The 19823-nt window shown below is 45.0% G+C and overlaps 1 protein-coding gene and 1 long non-coding RNA gene across 2 annotated transcripts; both read right to left on the reverse strand.

The window, feature by feature from the left end:
• Nucleotides 1–7548: 7548 nt before the first annotated feature.
• LOC141088600 (uncharacterized) lies at nucleotides 7549–8335 on the reverse strand. The gene is made up of 3 exons (XR_012231985.1): nucleotides 8223–8335; nucleotides 8037–8128; nucleotides 7549–7622 (listed from the first exon to the last, which is right to left on the reverse strand). It is a non-coding gene; the product is annotated as an uncharacterized lncRNA (long non-coding RNA).
• Nucleotides 8336–8474: 139 nt separating this feature from the next.
• On the reverse strand, nucleotides 8475–10036 carry LOC141088584 (microtubule-associated serine/threonine-protein kinase 3-like). The gene is made up of 6 exons (XM_073574737.1): nucleotides 9967–10036; nucleotides 9628–9766; nucleotides 9406–9538; nucleotides 9051–9216; nucleotides 8841–8939; nucleotides 8475–8605 (listed from the first exon to the last, which is right to left on the reverse strand). The coding sequence occupies exons 1-6, from the start codon at nucleotides 10034–10036 to the stop codon at nucleotides 8475–8477; spliced, it is 738 nt and encodes a 245-aa protein (XP_073430838.1).
• Nucleotides 10037–19823: the final 9787 nt, after the last annotated feature.

Consider the following 19823-nt stretch of genomic DNA (forward strand, 5'->3'; position numbering starts at 1 on the left):
GGAGTGGGCTTCTTTCCCACGGAACCTTCTATCCCCTGTTATCTCTCGACCAGTCCGACCAATTCATCGGCATTTCGGGGATCACCCTGGGTAACCCAAGTCTGTACGGGTCTCGGCATGGAATGCACAAACCGGTCCATCACCACCCGTTCTACCATCTGTGCAGGCATAGAGGACTCTTGCTGCAGCCACTTCTGGATCAGGTGCAACAGGTCAAACATTTTCAAGCGCGGTGGTTTGTCCCGGTAATATGGCCAGCGGTGAACCCGCAAGGCCCTGTGAGTCATTGTTACCCCAAGCATGCAAGAATGTCCGTTTTTAGTTACCATACTCTTTAGCATCCTGCAAAGCTAAATCATAGTATGCTTTCTGGGGTTCCACATCAAGTATGGCACCACTACCTGTGCCCACTGCTCTGGCAGGAGGTTCTCCCTCTCGGTGACCCTTTCAAACACCATCATGAAAGCATCAACATTGCAATTCTCTATTGTAGATTCTTCAGCATCAACAATGCAGTTCTCCACTGCATGATGTTCAGGTTCAACAATGCAATTCTCCACTGCAGTTTCCTCAGCTTCAACTTTGAAATTCTCCACTGCAGCGTCTTCTGCTTCAATATTGCAATTCTCCACTGCCGGGTCTTCAGCCTCAACACTGCGATTCACTGCATAGGCAAACAGTATGGGAGGACCAACTTCATAATAATGAGAACATTGCTTTAAGGTGTCCCTCCTGTACGTCTCTTCAAAGGGTTATTGGGGTGCATCCAAATTTTTGGCAGCCATGCCACTCATTGCATAGGCAATAGCAGTATATGAGACCCATTGTTTAATAATGAGAACAACAAAGCATAGCTGGCTGATGGATAAATAATAAAGGCCACCTGATGGCCCTATAAAAATAGGCTTTGTGACTTTCAGAGTCCCTCTTTCATAAATGAAACAGGATGTGTATGATGATATGTCACACACCACATGGCCAGCAAAGGTTGTAAAATGTTAAAATGACATTTCCCAGTGAATGCATCTGTCTTGATTGAAGCACTGCTAAAGTTGAAAAACACATAAAAGCGCTACGTGTGAACATAGCCCAAGGTGTAGATGAGCATTTTTGTTTTTGGTTATTTTTTCCCTTATATAGAAGTCATTACCCTGGAAGGGATGTTCCTTAACCCCGCCACCCGATGCCCCCACCCCTCATGAAAATTACCAGTCAAGTCTTCCTATAGTGAAAATAAGGAACATAGGGACCCCGGTGAGCGTAACCACGATGGGCCCTTGGCTAAATCGATACCCCAGTAAAGTCGTGGCGGGTCAACTCCGATGCAGTATTTCATTCAGATATTTATCCCTTTCAAATTTAGTTGGTTTCCATTGTTTGCTGCCAATTTGAAGTCGGCCCGTGACCATCCTGAGGTCCTGCAGGAGAAGTTCAACAAAGAAGTGAGATTAGGTAGGATGGCGGGCCCGTTCAAAACACCTCCTTTTTGGAACTTTAGATTTTCTCCATTGGGTCTAGTTACTAAAAAAGAAACCTGGTACGCTTTGTCTTATACACCATCTATCCTACCACAAGGGTGAGTCTGTTAATGACAGCATTTCGTTGGAGGGCACACCAGTGTTCGTTTAGTTTGACAGGACAGTAGCCTTGGTTTGTCAGGCTGGTACCGGGAGCCCAGCTTGCGAAGTCTGATATCGAATTGGCTTTCCGTCTATTACCGGTTCACCCTGATTGTTTCCATCTTTTGGGCTGCCAGGTGAGTGATGGTTTTTACTACGACATGTGCATCCCCATGGGTTGTTCAATATCGTGTTTATATTTCAAGCTATTCAGTTCACTTTTGTATTGGGTTGTTAGATCTGGTACGGGTCCTAGATCTGTCACACACTATTTGGATTTTTTATTTGCGAGACCGAAAGATTCTGCCGTTTGTTCACAGCTTTTAGAATTTTTCAAGGATATAGCTCATCAGTTTGGTGTTCCCTTGTCAGCAGAAAAGACTGTCAGTCCTGTAACAGCCCTGTCTTTTTTAGGAATCGAAATAGATACTGTCGACATGGTTTATTGGTTGCCTGCGGAAAAGGTGGAGAAGCTCATGTGCATGATTGAAGGCTTTAGTTCTGTCAAAAAGGTCACCTTGCACCAAATGCAGTCTTTACTTGGGCTGTTGGTTTTTGCCTGGAGAGTCATGCCGGCGGGTAGAGTTTTTCCAAGACATTGATCATTAGCGACCAGAGGGGTTACCCGTCCCGGCCACAAAATTCGGTTAACAGGGAATGTATGGTCCAATTTAGAAATCTGGAGAGCATTTTTTACTTCATTCAATGGCCACATGTGCTTCATTTTTTCTGAGATTTCAAGCTGGGAATTGGAATTATTTTCTGATGCCGCAGGGTCGGCTGGTTTTGGCACCATGTTTGGAGATCAGTGGTGCGCGGCCGCGTGGCCGGATTCTTGGAGAGCAGAAGGGCTTTGCAAAAACTTTACGCTGTTGGAGCTGTTTCCCATTGTAGCGGCTGTGGAGATTTGGGGCTCACAATTTGCTAACAAAAAAATATGCTTTTTGGTGTGATAATGTCAGCGTGGTGCATTGCGTAACCACTTGTCTTCATCTTCCCACCAGGTGCTTTGCTTGCTCCGGCATGTAGTTCTTCTTTGTTTAAAAAAGAACATATGGTTCAGGGCCAGCCATGTTCCAGGAGTGGAAAATAGCATTGCTGATGCTTTGTCACGTTTTAACTGGCAGGTCTTCAGGGAGCTTCTACCCAGTTCCTGACCGGAAGGTTTGCCTTGCCCCTCTTTCCTGTGGGACATAGTTGCCAAAAGTTGATGCCATTGGTTCGCTCGTCCATGGTTTATATTTGGTGTTTTATTTAAAATTGTTAGGCTGGGTGGATGTCACGAAGGCATTTATAATCAAGTAGGCCTTTAAAGGTTGGAAAAGGGCCCAACCTAGTAGGGAAAATAGACGTCCCATTTCTATTTCCTTATTACATAAGATGGTTTCCTTTACCCCTTTTTGTTGTTCTTCTCAATTTGAAGCTGCCCTTTTCTCTGCTGCATTTGCAATCCTGTATTTTGTTGCCTTACGAATTAGTGAATTGGTCCCCAAATCAAAAAATATGACAGTAAATGGCTTATTTTTTGAGGATGTGATGGCAGTAGAGGATGTGATATGTCTCCATATTCGCAGGTCTAAGACAGACCCTTCAGGCAAAGGCTCTTGGATTCTTTTAAACCTAGTTTCAGGCCCAGTTTGCCCAGTTAAGTTGGTTTTCCATTATTTGTAATACAGAAGAAGGGGTACATTTTTCCTTGGACATTCAAATGGGTCCCCTTTGACTAAATTTCAATTTCTGGCTATTTTTCGCAAATGCCTGCAGGCATCTGGTGTGCAGCCGGGAGAATATGGGACACATTCTTTTCATATAGGGGTCGCTACTGAGGCTGCAAAGGCTGATCTGCCAGAGGCAAAGGTGCAAAGGATAGGACAGTGGCGTTCTGCTTGCTATGCCAGGTATATTATACCGGATTTACTGATTTAATTAATTTCTCTTTTGATTGTCTAGGTTCCTCCAGACCAACAGTGTGGCTCCTGAGCCACTCGTACATTTTCTGGTCAGCTCTGAGAGCGGAATGCTGTCCTGGTGGAAGAAATATGGGTTTTCAGGGTTTGGATGTGCATTGGAGAGTCATTAGGGGTCTCAAATTACCTCAGGTGCTGCAGAAAGTGGTTGATATTGGGAGAGATATAGGTCCAGTAATACTAGTTCTACATGCTGGGGGGAATGACCTATGTTCATATAAAATTGCCGAGCTGTTGACTATGATGAAATCGGACCTAGAACGGTTTCCTAGTTTTTTCCAGGGTCTAAGAAGTAAGGTTTCTCCTTGCGGAGAGTGACATGCCAGCTGTGGCTTGTCAAGGTAAGGAGACTTATTCGCCGTGCAATGCTCCTCTGGGAAAATAATATGCAAATTGCCTCTTCAGAAAGAAAGAGGACTTTTACTCTACAGCACCACCTATTGGTAGTAGCGATCCTACATTCTGATTTGGCTTGTATCCTAAGTCATACTACAAGACTCGTTAAAGGGTTGATTGTGACTTGTAGGATCGCTACTACCAATAGGTGGCGCTGTAGAGTAAAAGTCCTCTTTCTTTCTGAAGAGGCAATTTGCATAGTTTTTTCCAGGAACTTATATTAGTTTGGTCAGAGATAGTCCCCAGAACTGTGTGACAGGGTGCCCGGGACGGGATCGCAGTGGAGTGGACCAGAAACACTATAAACGCACGTATGTCCAGGTTCGTGCGGGACAAGTTTGGTGTGATGTTAAGGCATCGCCAGTTAGAGGGTAACAATTCAGCTCTCCTTAGACCAGACGGTGTCTGCCTTACTGATATTGATTTTGATATCCTTTTGTCGGCGCTCCAGGGTGGGATTGATCAAGCATTGTGCTTGTTGGGTGGGGGTCGGAGTCCTGTATAGTGCTACTCAGGATCCTCTTTGGCTGTTTCAACAAAGGAAGCACTGGAATATTGAGGCTAAGTAGGCTGACTAGCCTGTAGATGTTGCAGGGCATTTGGCTACTGGTCTGATGGAAATGTAAAGTGCTTCCTTTTATTGTTATATATGTTTATATAAAAGAAATTAAAGCTGTGACCCTCACCCGGCAATTTCTTGTGTTGTCTCGTTATTGGTAATTCGGTTTGCGGGAGGGGGAGGGAGAGAGGTTTAATGAGGGGTGTTCGTTTGGGGGTCGCCGCAGTCAGACTGCAGTGCTAACCACTGAGCCATCATGCTGCCCGAAGTCCTGATTATGAAGGATGTTAGCCTTAGCTCCTTGGAGTGTAGATATGGCAGTAGATCGAGATGTGGTAGAAGATTTAGGATGGTGCAGCTCTGAGGAGAGCTATGTGGGTGAGTGCAATGACTGGTACAGCGGGGAGGCGGCGGTGTAGCTGCTGTACTGAAATATGAGCCTGACTGCTGCATTCAGGAAAGTTAGAAATATATATAGTGAGAAGTGCAATTAGCAGTAAGTTCAAGATGAAAAGGAATCAGAGGTACAGTCAGAACTTCTGAAGTTTCAAAAGTATATACAGACTGCATACATTTGAGCAGCACGTTGGCTCAGTGGTTAGCACTGTTATCATACAGCACTGACGACCTGTGTTCACATCCCAACATAGACAACATCTTCCATGAGTTTGAATGCTCTCCCATGTTTGTTTGGGTATCCTTCAGGTTCTCTAGTTTTCTCTCACATTCCAAAAACATTCTGATATGGAATTTAGATTGCGAGCCTCAATGGGGACAATTTCAATAATGTTTGTAAAGTGCTGTGAATGTAATGGCGCTATATAATAAGTAAAATCAATAATGTATATGCTGTTTATATAGACATTCATATGTTTAGAAACAGAAATGTCACTGCATTATTTTTATCAATTAACAAAATGCACAGTTAAGTTTGATCATTAAAAGATGAAAAAAATCTCAGTAAAAATATTTATAATTTTTTATTGATAATAGGATAGAAGGAAAAGGGAGGGAGGAGATCGGGAACAGAATCAACAGGCAAAATCATACGAAACAGCTGTCTGTGGATGGATACCATGTTTTGGCATAGGTGGACTGCCCTTCCCGTAGTTGTTCCTTCCCGGTGAAAGACCTGGCTAGTCATTGCTTGCGTTGAGAAACATGTGATGGTGTCTCCGCGGCTGTTGATTTACATGTTTTTGCATATTTCCCATAAGGGATGGGGGCATTGCTCTAGCATCACTGCGCTGAGAAACATGTGATGGTGTCTCCACAGTGTTGGATGTTGATCTCCATAAAGTCACTCATCCTCATTTTCATAGTCAGGAGGACAGCCGGGGTCAGATACCAGTAAGAGCCCAGTCAGACAAGCAGTATGAATACTGCAGAGCCTGGTGACAGAGGCGATACATGTCCGGGTAGAGATGTAGAAGGCCACAGGTAGATGATGAAGGTCCTTCTATACAGGTCCAGCAGTGATGGTGGATCTGCTGGACTTCAGGGAGGGAGAAGATCGGGAACAGAATCAGTAGTCGAAATCATAGTCAGGAGGGCAGCCGGGGTCAGATACCAGTAAGAACCCAGTCAGGCGAGCAGTGGGATTACCGCAGAGCCTGGTGACAGAGGTGATACATGTCCGGGTAGAGATATAACAGAAGGCCACAGGTAGATGGTGAAGGTCCTTCTATACAGGTCCAGCAGTGATGGTGGATCTGCTGGACTTGTGAGAGCAAGATGTGGAGGTTTCCTGTATTTTAGATATCTTTAGGGGCACAATTCATAAGTAAAATATTGGACACAAAAGGTAATAAGTGTTGGTAGTATAAGGTTCGGCCACCGGCCAGTATCTGTATATGTACTGAATTTTATCAGATAACAAAATACATAGATAAGTTTAATAAATGTGAAAAAAAATCAAGTAAACTTAGAATTTTTTTTAATTTTTTTAATTTTAATTAAAATTAGCATAGAAGGATAAGGGAGGGGTAAAATTAGGAACAGAATCAATGTGTGTATGAAAAAGCTCTGTCGTTAATACTGTCCGGGTAGAGCTATTTGATAGCGCTATCCATGAAGAAAGTGCACGGGTAGAGCTATCCCATAGCTCTATTCCTAAAGGAAATGAACGGGTAGAGCTATCCGATAGCGCTATCCCTCAATGTTCCTGAGCGTAAGCTATTTCACATGGTTGAGCGCACTTGGGATCTGCCCCCAAGGCCCTGCCCATGCCCAATGTTTGGTCCGTAGACCGCGGCTAGGAGTTAGTCCCGCTTGTAAACAGGTCCAGCAGTGATGGTGGATCTGCTGGACTTCAGGGTGCTCGATACTTAGGTGTTTGTTCTAGGGCAACAGTGACAACAAGCAAATACTCGAGCAGCCCTGGATAATCCACGCCGGCAGGATGATAAGATCCGGCGGAAGATGGAACCTATGAGAAGAGAAGTAAATATAATGTTAGTGATGGGACTCCATATGACATGATACTACTGTGCGGTCACTGTGGCCGGACGGCAGAGGAATATTATCACACAGAGGTCAGGGATCATTGTCAGCCATCATACATGTCATAATCCCATCACTAACAGATGACATCTGCTCCACATGAATGATTCCCACTGACTGACATCACACGACATGGAGCTGATTCTCACACTTACCTCGTCTCTTTTTCCCCTTTTTTACATTGTCTTCAGATTTTCTTTCCTCCTCAGCTGGAACTTCTGATCCAAAATTAAAAAAAAAAAACCTCAGTTACAACATATTGTTATGGGATCTGCTTTGTATCTCTCCTGTATATAGTAGAATTGTTCTAGCCCTGTCTCATATAGTCCTGATAATCTGGTAAAACTGTCCAACATTAGGGAAATAGAGATACAATATGGGCCCATGGGCAATGTAATTGGGATCCGTGAAACATGGATAACATTGGAGACACCGATTACAGAAAAACTATGTGGAAATATTTGAGTTTTGATTTCCATTTTTGGTGCTATAGACATGTACATACCTGACACTGTGGACGAAGATGGCAAGCTGCTTATAGCGTTGTCTCTGTCAGATTCATGGAAAGATTCTTTCTGCCTGTTTGGAAAAAGAAAAAGTGTGTAAATCACAAGTAAATGCAGTTGTAGTATAAAATGGATTGTCTCAGTATAAGAACATCAACTATAAGACTCAATAAGACATATGGAAGTCATAGTAAGGAAGATCTCCTGCTCAAAACTACCTTCTATGGATCAGAGCAGAAAACAACTACCAAGAATGGCTGGCATGTAATACTACATCTCTCCTATGGTGTGGGCAACAGTAAGAAAGAATGACCGGCCGCGGTTATGGACTGTCATTGCCAGTGGTTTCTGAAGCCAAAACTGCAATGACCGCTCATCATGGGGCTGTGCATGCTGCATTTGATAGTATGGTATTTATGTCCTATATTTGGTGTTGTGCTCATATATCAGCCTGGGCCTCTCAGTAATGATCATATAATCTACTCACAGTTCGGATACGTTTATGCTTGATCCAACGGTACACTCTAGAGGGGACTTGGGATCCTCATCATTCATCGTCCCAGTAGAAGGGGTACAAAGCTAAATACAGACAAAAATAAGCAACTAAATACTTTTCTTTTACTTTTAGAGGTCTTTTTTTTACATATTCTTGATTCACTGATCACATACTTACTTTAGAAAGCCTTTCAGAAGATGATATAAAATTTTGTAAATCCAGACTCTCATTGTCCTTACTCGTGTCCTCCTCATCCTCTGCGACCAGATCTTTGCTTACACCAGAGTGCTCTACAAAACATAGGTAATAAAGCGTTATTAGAGGTTTTCAGTATAACACAGTCGCCATTAATCACTAAAATTAATGGGAACCGATTGTCACATGATAGGGAAGATGAGACAAACATTTGTTAAGTCTTGAAGATGTCTCCTACTTACTGGTAAATAAGCTGGTGTCCACATCTGACACAAGCTGAGGAATGTACTCCGGCTTCTGACTTAGAAGATGGTCAAAGTCTATGTCACTCAGGAATGGATGGCTCTTGATCTCAAATGATCCTCCTGGAAAAAGAAAAGCAGAACTGATGCGGACATTGTCATAGACTGTTCCATATCTAAACATTTTATTTTAATCTGAGCTATTGACATAACTGAGCCAACATGAAAGGATCAGATTGGAAGTCATAGTATGAAGGTCTAGAAATAGGCAAGCTGATAGAGAAATGCTGATCTTCATGGACATGAGCAATACGTCCTCAGTGTAATGAATAAATATTAATGCTTTTATATATGTTACCTGTCCCAAGTCTTTGTGCCGGATCTCTTCTGAGCAGCTCATTGATGAGATTTTGAGCATCACGGGGAGGAGCGTGATCCAAATCATAAATGATGTCTCCTGTTATATATAAAATTACAGAAAATGAAAACTCTGTATTGGACTGTAAGATAACGGAAATAACTAAACCAATGTAACCAGTCAAGGCAAAGATCAGATTATTCTACTTACTAATTTGGCCAGTTTCATAAAGCTCAGCTAGGGTATTTTCATCAAATGGTACAAATCCTAACAGAAATTCATGCAGGATGATCCCCATTGCCCACCAGTCCACAGGTCTTCCGTAGCCTTCTTCCAGGAAGACCTCAGGGGCCATGTACTGTGGGGTGCCACAGATCTATAAATAAAGAGAAGATTGAGGTGAGAATCAATGAAATGATTATTATGACAAGTTCTCTCCATAAAAACACAATGACAGAAGATAAAATATCAGTAGAAAAGTTCTCTAGAAATGAAGAACGTAGGGAAGAGACAATAGTATGATGAGATTTAACAAACAAGCTAAGTTCCTGTAAGTGATGCTGACCTCTTTGTCTTGGAACTCTTTGGAGATGTCCACCACTGATTCCTTGTGGGTGTTGGTTTTTGGAATCATGCGACCAACTTTTGAAAGTCCAAAATCGGTGACTTTGATGTGTCCAGTAGATGTAATCAGGAGGCTGTGAAAGAAAAGATGGTTTTAGCCTCACTGACTGTGTGATAATAAGCTATAATTCCTCCCCTTTATTATACAACAGGGGGCACTTACTTATCCGGCTTCAGATCTCTGTGCACTACTCCATAGCTATGGAGGTACTCTACAGCAAGAACTATTTCTGCAAAATACAAGCAGGCCAAGGGGACAGATAATGGACCCTTGGTGCTTAGGAGGGTCCTGCAGTCTCCACCTATAGAAGAAAGGAAATATGACCGGTGAGGGGTTTATACAGCAGATCACCATGAAGTATAATGGGAAGTGAGCGGAGACATTGGGGCAGGAGACAATATACACAGATATAATGTAGAGTGCACAGAATATTAGGCTGATGTTAGGGTGAAATGTCGGCCATGTAACTAATAACATAAAGTGATGTCACATCTAGTCTACATCTGGAGATACTGAGGTACTCAGTGCGGACATACAGGGAGATCACACAGATCAATGACTTTCTGGGCATCTTGGTAATAGATAACCTATAGTAAATGCTCCGTGGGATGTAACCGTCCACAGGGACAATCCTAATGATATGAGAGGTGATAAGATGTCAGCAGACATGGGGTGAATATATTACAATGTACGTGTCCTACCTCCTACATACTCCATGACCATACACAGGTAAGATTTAGTTTGGAAGGAGCAGAGCATGGAGACCACAAAGGGACAATCTGCGAATGTTAGGATGTCCCGCTCCAGAAAGACATCTTCCACATCCAGGTTCGTCTTGGCCATTTTCTTCATAGCGAAGGTCTGTTGTGAGTCTTTATGGCGCACTAAGTAGACGGCCCTGGAAAGAAATAGAATCCATGGTTTATAATGAACCCTTATTAAGAGTCTATAGAAGTCATTATATGATCTTCTATACTAATGTTTAGTACTAGAAGTCCACATCTAGAAAGCCATGAAATAACATTACATAGCTGATGGGAGGTCTGCACAATGCCCCGTCTGCCCTCACCAGGTCACATTACAGATGAGAGAATCTACCGAAATTCATCCCGGGCAGATTCGCTATAACTGACCAGTAGATACTATTCAGTCCAAATAAAAATTGGTCCAAACTGAAACTTCTCCAATTGCCGTAAGAAGACGTTTATTATCCTCCCACCATAACATAATATATAACGGAGCTGAATAGTGACATTGAGGACAGTGATGTGGACTCGTCTCATGTCCCTATGATAACACTGAATGGCAGAGCACAGAGGCTGAAGCATTGTCATAGGGAACCCTGAGAAATGGGGATTATGGGAACAGAAATCTCACCCAAAAGCTCCGCTGCTGATCAGATCGTATGTTTCAAAGTCGTCCATATGCGGCTTTCTCGCCGGGATCAATGATTGCATCATGTTCTATAGAAAAAGAAGAAATGATATTAGGAAATAGAAGCCGCAGGAAAAAAGCTCCAGATACAGAAACTTCTCCGATATTATGTCCCAGCTGATGTGCACTGATCTGCTGTAGGGATGATACAAGCCGGACGCTCCGCAGACACGGATGTAATATAAGGGGCCTCCTCCCATGGTATATGGGGATAATACTGGACGTGTCAAACACACCCCATGATCAGTGATACACAGACATCTCCCTCTATGATACTTACATCAGCAGATTCTTGGATCTCTGGGATCTCGCGGATCACACTGTCAGGATCCGCCAGGGAAGTTATTTCTAAAATAGTGATAAAATAATGAAGAAATAAAAAGTATTAGATGATATTAATCCTACATACATCATACAGCGATATAAGGGGGAAATGACAAGACGTCTGTTAATGGGATTAATGGTTGTCATATGGGGATTCTACATATGAGGACGGACGACGCATCCATAGACAGCAGTAGCGCAGTTACCCATGGGGAGGTGGGGGGCAGAGGGTGCGGTCGCCTGGGCCCCGCATTCAGAAGGTCCCACCTGGAGCTAACGCTACCTTAACTTCCCTTATGTTAGCTGAACATGCCGATAAAGTTCATCTCTGCGGTGGAGCCGGCACACATGATCTCCCCGCACTGCCACTCTCCATTCTGTAGACCCCAAATCACTTTATGCCAGAGGCCTTCAGAACAGCTGGATAATGCAGTGACCGAGGCGACGGCGCACTCACAGAACATCAGAATCACGGCGCGGAATGCATCGGCATTCTGACAACCTGTGTGTCACTCTGAGCTTACGGTGCGTTCGTCTGCCCAGTGGTCTCATCAGTATACTGGGCTAGATGAGTACCTATTGGCTGTGTATTTTACTTAAAACTTTTTGGTGTGACTGTGGGGGCACCATACAATGTGAGGGACCTTCATACCTTCACGAGGAGGAACCCTCATACATTGTAGGGTCAACTATGGGGGCCCATAAAGTGTGAGTTCTTTGCACACTATGGGGACTAATGTAAGGGCCATCATACAGTATTGGGGCTAATGTGGGGGCAATCATACAGTATGGGGGCTAATGTGAGGGCAATCATACAATATGGGGGCTAATGTGGGGGCAATCATACAATATGGGGGCTAATGTGGGGGCAATCATACAATATGGGGGCTAATGTGAGGGCAATCATACAATATGGGGGATAATGTGAGGGCAATCATACAATATGGGGGCTAATGTGGGGGCAATCATACAATATGGGGGCTAATGTGGGGGCAATCATACAGTATGGGGGCTAATATGAGGGCAACCATACAATATGGAGGCTAATGTGGGGGCAATCATTCAATATGGGGGCTAATGTGGGGGCAATCATACAATATGGGGGCTAATATGAGGGCAAGCATACAATATGGGGGCTAATGTGGGGGCAGTCATACAGTATGGGGGCTAATATGAGGGCAATCATACAATATGGAGGCTAATGTGGGGGCAATCATACAATATGGAGGCTAATGTGGGGGCAATCATACAATATGGAGGCTAATGTGAGAGCAGTCATACAATATGGGGGCTAATGTGGGGGCAATCATACAATATGGGGGCTAATATGAGGGCAAGCATACAATATGGAGGCTAATATGAGGGCAGTCATACAATATGGAGGCTAATATGATGGCAGTCATACAATATGGGGGATAATGTGGGGGCAATCATACAATATGGAGGCTAATATGAGGGCAGTCATACAATATGGAGGCTAATATGAGGGCAATCATACAATATGGGGGCTAATATGAGGGCAGTCATACAATATGGAGGCTAATATGAGGGCAATCATACAATATGGGGGCTAATATGAGGGCAATCATACAAATGGGAGCTAATGTTGGGGCAATCATACAATATGGGGGCTAATGTGAGGGCAATCATACAGTATGGGGGCTAATATGAGGGCAATCATACAATATGGGGGCTAATGTGGGGGCAATCATACAGTATGGGGGCTCATAAAGTGTGGGGTCTACTGAAGGGGCCATTCTAAAGTATTAGAACTTCTGAGAGGGCCATCATAAAGTGTGAGGGCCATTATATAGTGTGGGGGTGAATGTGAGGGCCATTAAACAGTTTAAAGTTTAAGGACTACTGAGGGTTCCATCATATAGTGTGAGTCTGCTGCAGGGGCCATTATACAGTGTGCAAGCTAATATGATGGCCATTATACAGTGTGAGGACTACTGTGGGGGTTATTATACTTTGTATAGGGGAGCTGTGTCCTATCATACTGTGCATAGGGGAGCTGTAGGGGTATTAAACTGTGTATAGGGGAGCTGTGGGCCTATCATATGGTATATAGGGAACTCTGGGGGCATTATACTGTGTATAGGGGAGCTGTGGGCCTATCATACAGTACTTAGGGGAACTATGGGGGCACCATACTGTGCATAGTGGGGCTGTACAAGAGGGGATTCTGGGGACATAATTAAATGTGCACTTTAGCATTATTATTATAGGGGCACTCAACTATTTTGACCAACAAAGTTGCACATGTAGAAATTATCACTTTTTAGGGGCAATTAATATTTTCATAGCATTAACACGGCATTAACATTTTCTAGGTGGCATTTTTACCATGTAGAGTAAAAAAAGGGGTATTTTACTATGTAAGGGGCTCAGTGGTGGCATTACCGTATGAGGTAGTAAGAGGAGCGTTGCTTTTGTGCCACACAGCAGGTGCAGTAATAAGAACACATACGGCAGCAGCGGCTCAGTATTGGGGTATCAGGTGCAGTAATAAGGAAACATACAGCAGCAGCGGCTCAGTATTGGGGTATCAGGTGCAGTAAGAAGAACACATACGGCAGCAGCGGCTCAGTATTGGGGTATCAGGTGCAGTAATAAGGACACATACGGCAGCAGCGGCTCAGTATTGGGGTATCAGGTGCAGTAATAGGGACACATACGGCAGCAGCGGCTCAGCATTGGGGTATCAGGTGCAGTAATAAGGACACATACGGCAGCAGAGGCTCAGTATTGGGGTATCAGGTGCAGTAATAAGGACACATACGGCAGCAGCGGCTCAGTATTGGGGTATCAGGTGCAGTAATAAGGACACATACGGCAGCAGCGGCTCAGCATTGGGGTATCGGGTGCAGTAATAAGGACACATACGGCAGCAGCGGCTCAGTATTGGGGTATCGGGTGCAGTAATAAGGACACATACGGCAGCAGCGGCTCAGTATTGGGATATCGGGTGCAGTAATAAGGACACATACGGCAGCAGCGGCTCTGTATTGGGGTATTGGGTGCAGTAATAAGGACACATTCGGCAGCAGCAGCTCAGTATTGGGGTATCGGGTGCAGTAATAAGGACACATTCGGCAGCAGCGGCTCAGTATTGGGGTATCGGGTGCAGCAATAAGGACACATTCGGCAGCAGCGGCTCAGTATTGGGGTATCGGGTGCAGTAATAAGGACACATACGGCAGCACCGGCTCAGTATTGGGGTATCGGGTGCAGTAATAAGGACACATACGGCAGCAGCGGCTCAGTATTGGGGTATCGGGTGCAGTAATAAGGACACATACGGCAGCAGCGGCTCAGCATTGGGGTATCAGGTGCAGTAATAAGGACACATACGGCAGCAGCGGCTCAGCATTGGGGTATCAGGTGCAGTAATAAGGACACATACGGCAGCAGCGGCTCAGTATTGGGGTATCAGGTGCAGTAATAAGGACACATACGGCAGCAGCGGCTCAGCATTGGGGTGTCAGGTGCAGTAATAAGGACACATACGGCAGCAGCGGCTCAGCATTGGGGTGTCAGGTGCAGTAATAAGGACACATACGGCAGCAGCGGCTCAGCATTGGGGTGTCAGGTGCAGTAATAAGGACATATACGGCAGCAGCGGCTCAGCATTGGGGTGTCAGGTGCAGTAATAAGGACACATACGGCAGCAGTGGCTCAGCATTGGGGTATCAGGTGCAGTAATATGGACACATACGGCAGCAGCGGCACAGCATTGGGGTATCAGGTGCAGTAATAAGGACACATACGGCAGCAGCGGCTCAGTATTGGGGTATCAGGTGCAGTAATAAGGACACATTCGGCAGCAGCGGCTCAGTATTGGGGTATCAGGTGCAGTAATAAGGACACATACGGCAGCAGTGGCTCAGTATTGGGGTATCAGGTGCAGTAATAAGGACACATACGGCAGCAGCGGCTCAGCATTGGGGTATCAGGTGCAGTAATAAGGACACATACGGCAGCAGCGGCTCAGCATTGGGGTATCAGGTGCAGTAATAAGGACACATATGGCAGCAGTGGCTCAGCATTGGGGTATCAGGTGCAGTAATAAGGACACATACGGCAGCTGCGGCTCAGCATTGGGGTATCAGGTGCAGTAATAAGGACACATACGGCAGCTGCGGCTCAGCATTGGGGTATCAGGTGCAGTAATAAGGACACATACGGCAGCAGCGGCTCAGCATTGGGGTATCAGTTGCAGTAATAAGGACACATAAGGCAGCAGTGGCTCAGCATCGGGGTATCAGGTGCAGTAATAAGGACACATACGGCAGCTGCGGCTCAGCATTGGGGTATCAGGTGCAGTAATAAGGACACATACGGCAGCAGCGGCTCAGCATTGGGGTATCAGGTGCAGTAATAAGGACACATACGGCAGCAGCGGCTCAGCATTGGGGTATCAGGTGCAGTAATAAGGACACATACGGCAGCAGCGGCTCAGCATTGGGGTATCAGGTGCAGTAATAAGGACACATAAGGCAGCAGTGGCTCAGCATTGGGGTATCAGGTGCAGTAATAAGGACACATACGGCAGCTGCGGCTCAGCATTGGGGTATCAGGTGCAGTAATAAGGACACATACGGCAGCAGCGGCTCAGCATTGGGGTATCGGGTGCAGTAATAAGAACACATATGGCAGCAGCGGCTCAGTATTGGGGTATCAGGTGCAGTAATAAGGACACATTCAGCAGCAGCGGCTCAGCATTGGGGAATCAGGTGCAGTAATAAGGACACATACGGCAGCAGCGGCTCAGTATTGGGGTATCATTTGCAATAATAAGGACACATACGGCAGCAGCGGCTCAGTATTAGGGTATCAGGTGCAGTAATAAGGACACATACGGCAGCAGCGGCTCAGCATTGGGGTATCAGGTGCAGTAATAAGGACACATATGGCAGCAGCGGCTCAGTATTGGGGTATCAGGTGCAGTAATAAGGACACATACGGCAGCAGCGGCTCAGTATTGGGGTATCAGCAGGAAGAGGAGTTTGTGCAGAATGGGAACAGATGGGGCTGGAAATGTGAAAATCTAATGTCTAACGCCACCGCACTAGTAATCAGGGTAACTTGGTTAGGGGCCGTCACAGATGTTTCGCCTCCTGAGCTGAACCCCCAGCTACGCCTCTGATAGACAGATAAATGTCATGTATATGATGGAAGAAACCCCAATTACCACATGAATGAGGAACCAGTCAGCCATATGCAAATACACCTGGAAGTGCACTGGGGGCGTGTCACTGCACTGACTTCTTCCACGCCCCCTATGCACTTCCATCCTGATTTGCATAAGGTTTCTACATTATTTCTTTCCTAGCTGAGACATTGGATTTCAGCCAAATAAAGGTTCCTTTATATTAGAGCAAAATGTCCGGCACAGTCCTACCACTACTCCCATATGTAACGTGTGCTGACAGGTTCCCATTACACCGAGTGGGAAGAGTAAATCTGCCATTATTCCCTGCTCCCTGTAATATCTGGATATTCCCGGTAGAAGGTTGGGTGATCGCCTCACCTGTAATCAGATTGCTGTTCAGCTCCGGCTGACTCCCATTAGGGTCAGGGATTTCCGGGATGACATTTTGCTCTTCTTTGTCGCCTTCTGCTGTTTCCTGATAGATATAATATATGTCATTAATATGTGGAAGATGTCACTAAATCCCCAAATACATAAATCAGGAAAGACTAAGCCTGCATTCACAGATGCACCAATAGTAACTCTACAAATGATGTGCCATGTTGAGAACAAGGGCTGCTTGTGGTTGTTTCAATAAAATCAGTGTTTTATCAGCAGGAGATTATCACTAGAGGACTATCTGTCTCGTGCCATGTAGTCCTTGTTCTGTGTAACCTCGCCACCACTGATTAGCATATTTCTGGCTATACCATGTACTGCCAATCACAAGTGTGGGAGGGATGATATACAGAAGCATCCAATCACTGGTGTGGGCAGGGTTATACAGGGCTCAGCATTCAGAGCACTGCCAAATCTGCAGCAGAGAAAATACTGATTGTATCACAAATGCTGCACTCAGTAAGGTAATGGATATATATCTGGAATCAGTGTCTCTGCCCCTACATCATGCTGCTCTCAGATGGGAGCAAAAACCTGGTGACAGATTCCTTTTAATATAAATGCTATTATGTAATAAATAATGTCATCTCCTCTTATGGCCCTGTCTCACTAAGCAATCTCGGTAGCAAGATCGCTGCTGAGTCACAACTTTTGTGACGTAACAGCGATCTCACCAGCGAGATCGCTGTGTGTGACAGCGATCAGCGAGCGGCCCCCCTGCTGGTATCGCTGATCGCTGCAAGAAATCTCTGGACATTTCTTTGGTCGCTGGTCTCCCGCTGGCTCGCACGCATCGCTGTGTGTGACAGCGGGAGACCAGCGATCAGGTGTAAAAAATAATAAAAAAAATAAAAAATATAGTTATTCTCACCCTCCGACGTCGCGTTCAGCTATCCCGCCTCTCTCCACGCTCCGGTCCCAGTGATCCTTTGCACGAATGACCGCGAGACTTTGTTATCCCGCGAGACCGCGACATCTCGCGGTCATTCGTGCAAAGGATCACTGGGATCGGAGCGTGGAGAGAGGCAGGATGGCTGAACGCGACGTCGGAAGGTGAGAATAACTATATTTTTTATTTTGATTCTATTTTTTACAGGATGGCCAGCGATGCCGGGCGCTCGGCATCGCTGTGCTGATCGCTGGTGAAGCTGTCTGTGTGACAGCTCACCATCGATCACATAGCGATTTACCAGCGATCCTGACACCTTCATATCGGTGTCGGGATCGCTGGTAAGTCGCTTAGTGTGACGGGGCCTTTAGAATAGAGATGTTCCGTGGTTATATGGGGATAATACTGGATGTGCCATTCACACCCCATGATCAGTGATACTTACATCAGCAGATTCTTGGATCTCCTGGATCTCGCAGATCACACTGTCAGGATCCGCCAGGGAAGTTATTTCTAAAATAGTGATAAAACGATGAAGAAATAAAATGTATTAGACGATATTAATCCAACATACATAATACAGCGATATAAGGGGGAAATGACAAGACGTCTGTAAATGGGATTAATGGTCGCCATATGGGGATTCTACATATGAGGACGCAGGGCGCATCCATAGATAAATGTAAGGTAAATGATGGAGGAACCCTCAATCACCACAGGAATGAGGAAACCCCACCCTCGCCGTCCATGTGATGAGAAGAGAGCAGAAACATAACAGCCATATGCAAATTAGCATGGAAGTGCACAGGGGGCGTGTCACTGCACTCTGAAATCTTCATCCACGCCCCCAGTGCACTTCCTTCCTGATTTGCATTTATCTTCTATGTTACATTTCTCCTGACTGGCACATTGGATTTCTGCAAGAAAATGTCGTGCACAGTCCTACCACTACTCCCATATGTGACGTGTGCTGACAGGTTCCCATTATACCAAGTGGGAAGAGTAAATCTGCCATTATTCCCTGCTCCCTGTAATATCTGGATATTCCCGGTAGAAGGTTGGGTGATCGCCTCACCTGTAATCAGTTCGCTGGTCAGCTCCGGCTGACTCCCTTTGGGGTCAGGGATTTCCGGGATGACATTTTGCTCTTCTTTGTCGCCTTCTGCTGTTTCCTGATAGATATAATATATGTCATTAATATGTGGAAGATGTCACTAAATCCCCAAATACATAAATCAGGAAAGACTACACCTGCATTCACAGATGCACCAATAGTAACTCTACAAATGATGTGCCATGTTGAGAACAAGGGCTGCTTGTGGTTGTTTCAATAAAATCAGTGTTTTATCAGCAGGAGATTATCACTAGAGGACTATCTGTCTCGTGCCATGTAGTCCTTGTTCTGTGTAACCTCGCCACCACTGATTAGCATATTTCTGGCTATACCATGTGCTGCCAATCACAAGTGTGGGAGGGATGATATACAGAAGCATCCAATCACTGGTGTGGGCAGGGTTATACAGGGCTCAGCATTCAGAGAACTGCCAAATCTGTGGCAGAGAAAATACTAATTGTATCACAAATGCTGCACCCAGTAAGGTAATGGATATATCTCTAGAATCAGTGTCTCTGCCCCTACATCATGCTGCTCTCAGATGGGAGCAAAAACCTGGTGACAGATTCCCTTTAATATAAATGCTATTATGTAATAAATAATGTCATCTCCTCTTAGAATAGAGATGTTCCGTGGTTCTATGGGGATAATACTGGACCTGTCATTCACACCCCATGATCAGTGATACTTACATCAGCAGATTCTTGGATCTCTGGGATCTCGCAGATCACACTGTCAGGATCCGCCAGGGAAGTTATTTCTAAAATAGTGATAAAACGATGAAGAAATAAAATGTATTAGACGATATTAATCCAACATACATCATACAGCAATATAAGGGGGAAATGACAAGACGTCTGTAAATGGGATTAATGGTCGTCATATGGGGATTCTACATATGAGGGCGTAGGGCGCATCCATAGATAAATGTAAGGTAAATGATGGAGGAACCCTCAATCACCACAGGAATGAGGAGCCCCCACCCTCGCTGTCCATGTGAT

Source organism: Dendrobates tinctorius, unplaced genomic scaffold, assembly GCF_039654945.1.
Source record: "Dendrobates tinctorius isolate UK_male_01 unplaced genomic scaffold, ASM3965494v1 ptg000039l, whole genome shotgun sequence".
NCBI lineage: Eukaryota > Metazoa > Chordata > Amphibia > Anura > Dendrobatidae > Dendrobates > Dendrobates tinctorius.

Bases quoted from the DNA above. Each gene is read 5' to 3' on its own strand.
- LOC141088584 (XM_073574737.1), bottom strand. From the start codon at position 10,036: ATGCCCAGAAAGTCATTGATCTGTGTGATCTCCCTGTATGTCCGCACT. The intron at 9,767-9,966 runs GTAGACTAGATG...TTTCTTCTATAG, and splicing joins GTACCTCAGTATCTCCAGAT to GTGGAGACTGCAGGACCCTC. The intron at 8,606-8,840 runs GTAACATATATA...TTCTTTTTCCAG, and splicing joins GGCACAAAGACTTGGGACAG to GAGGATCATTTGAGATCAAG.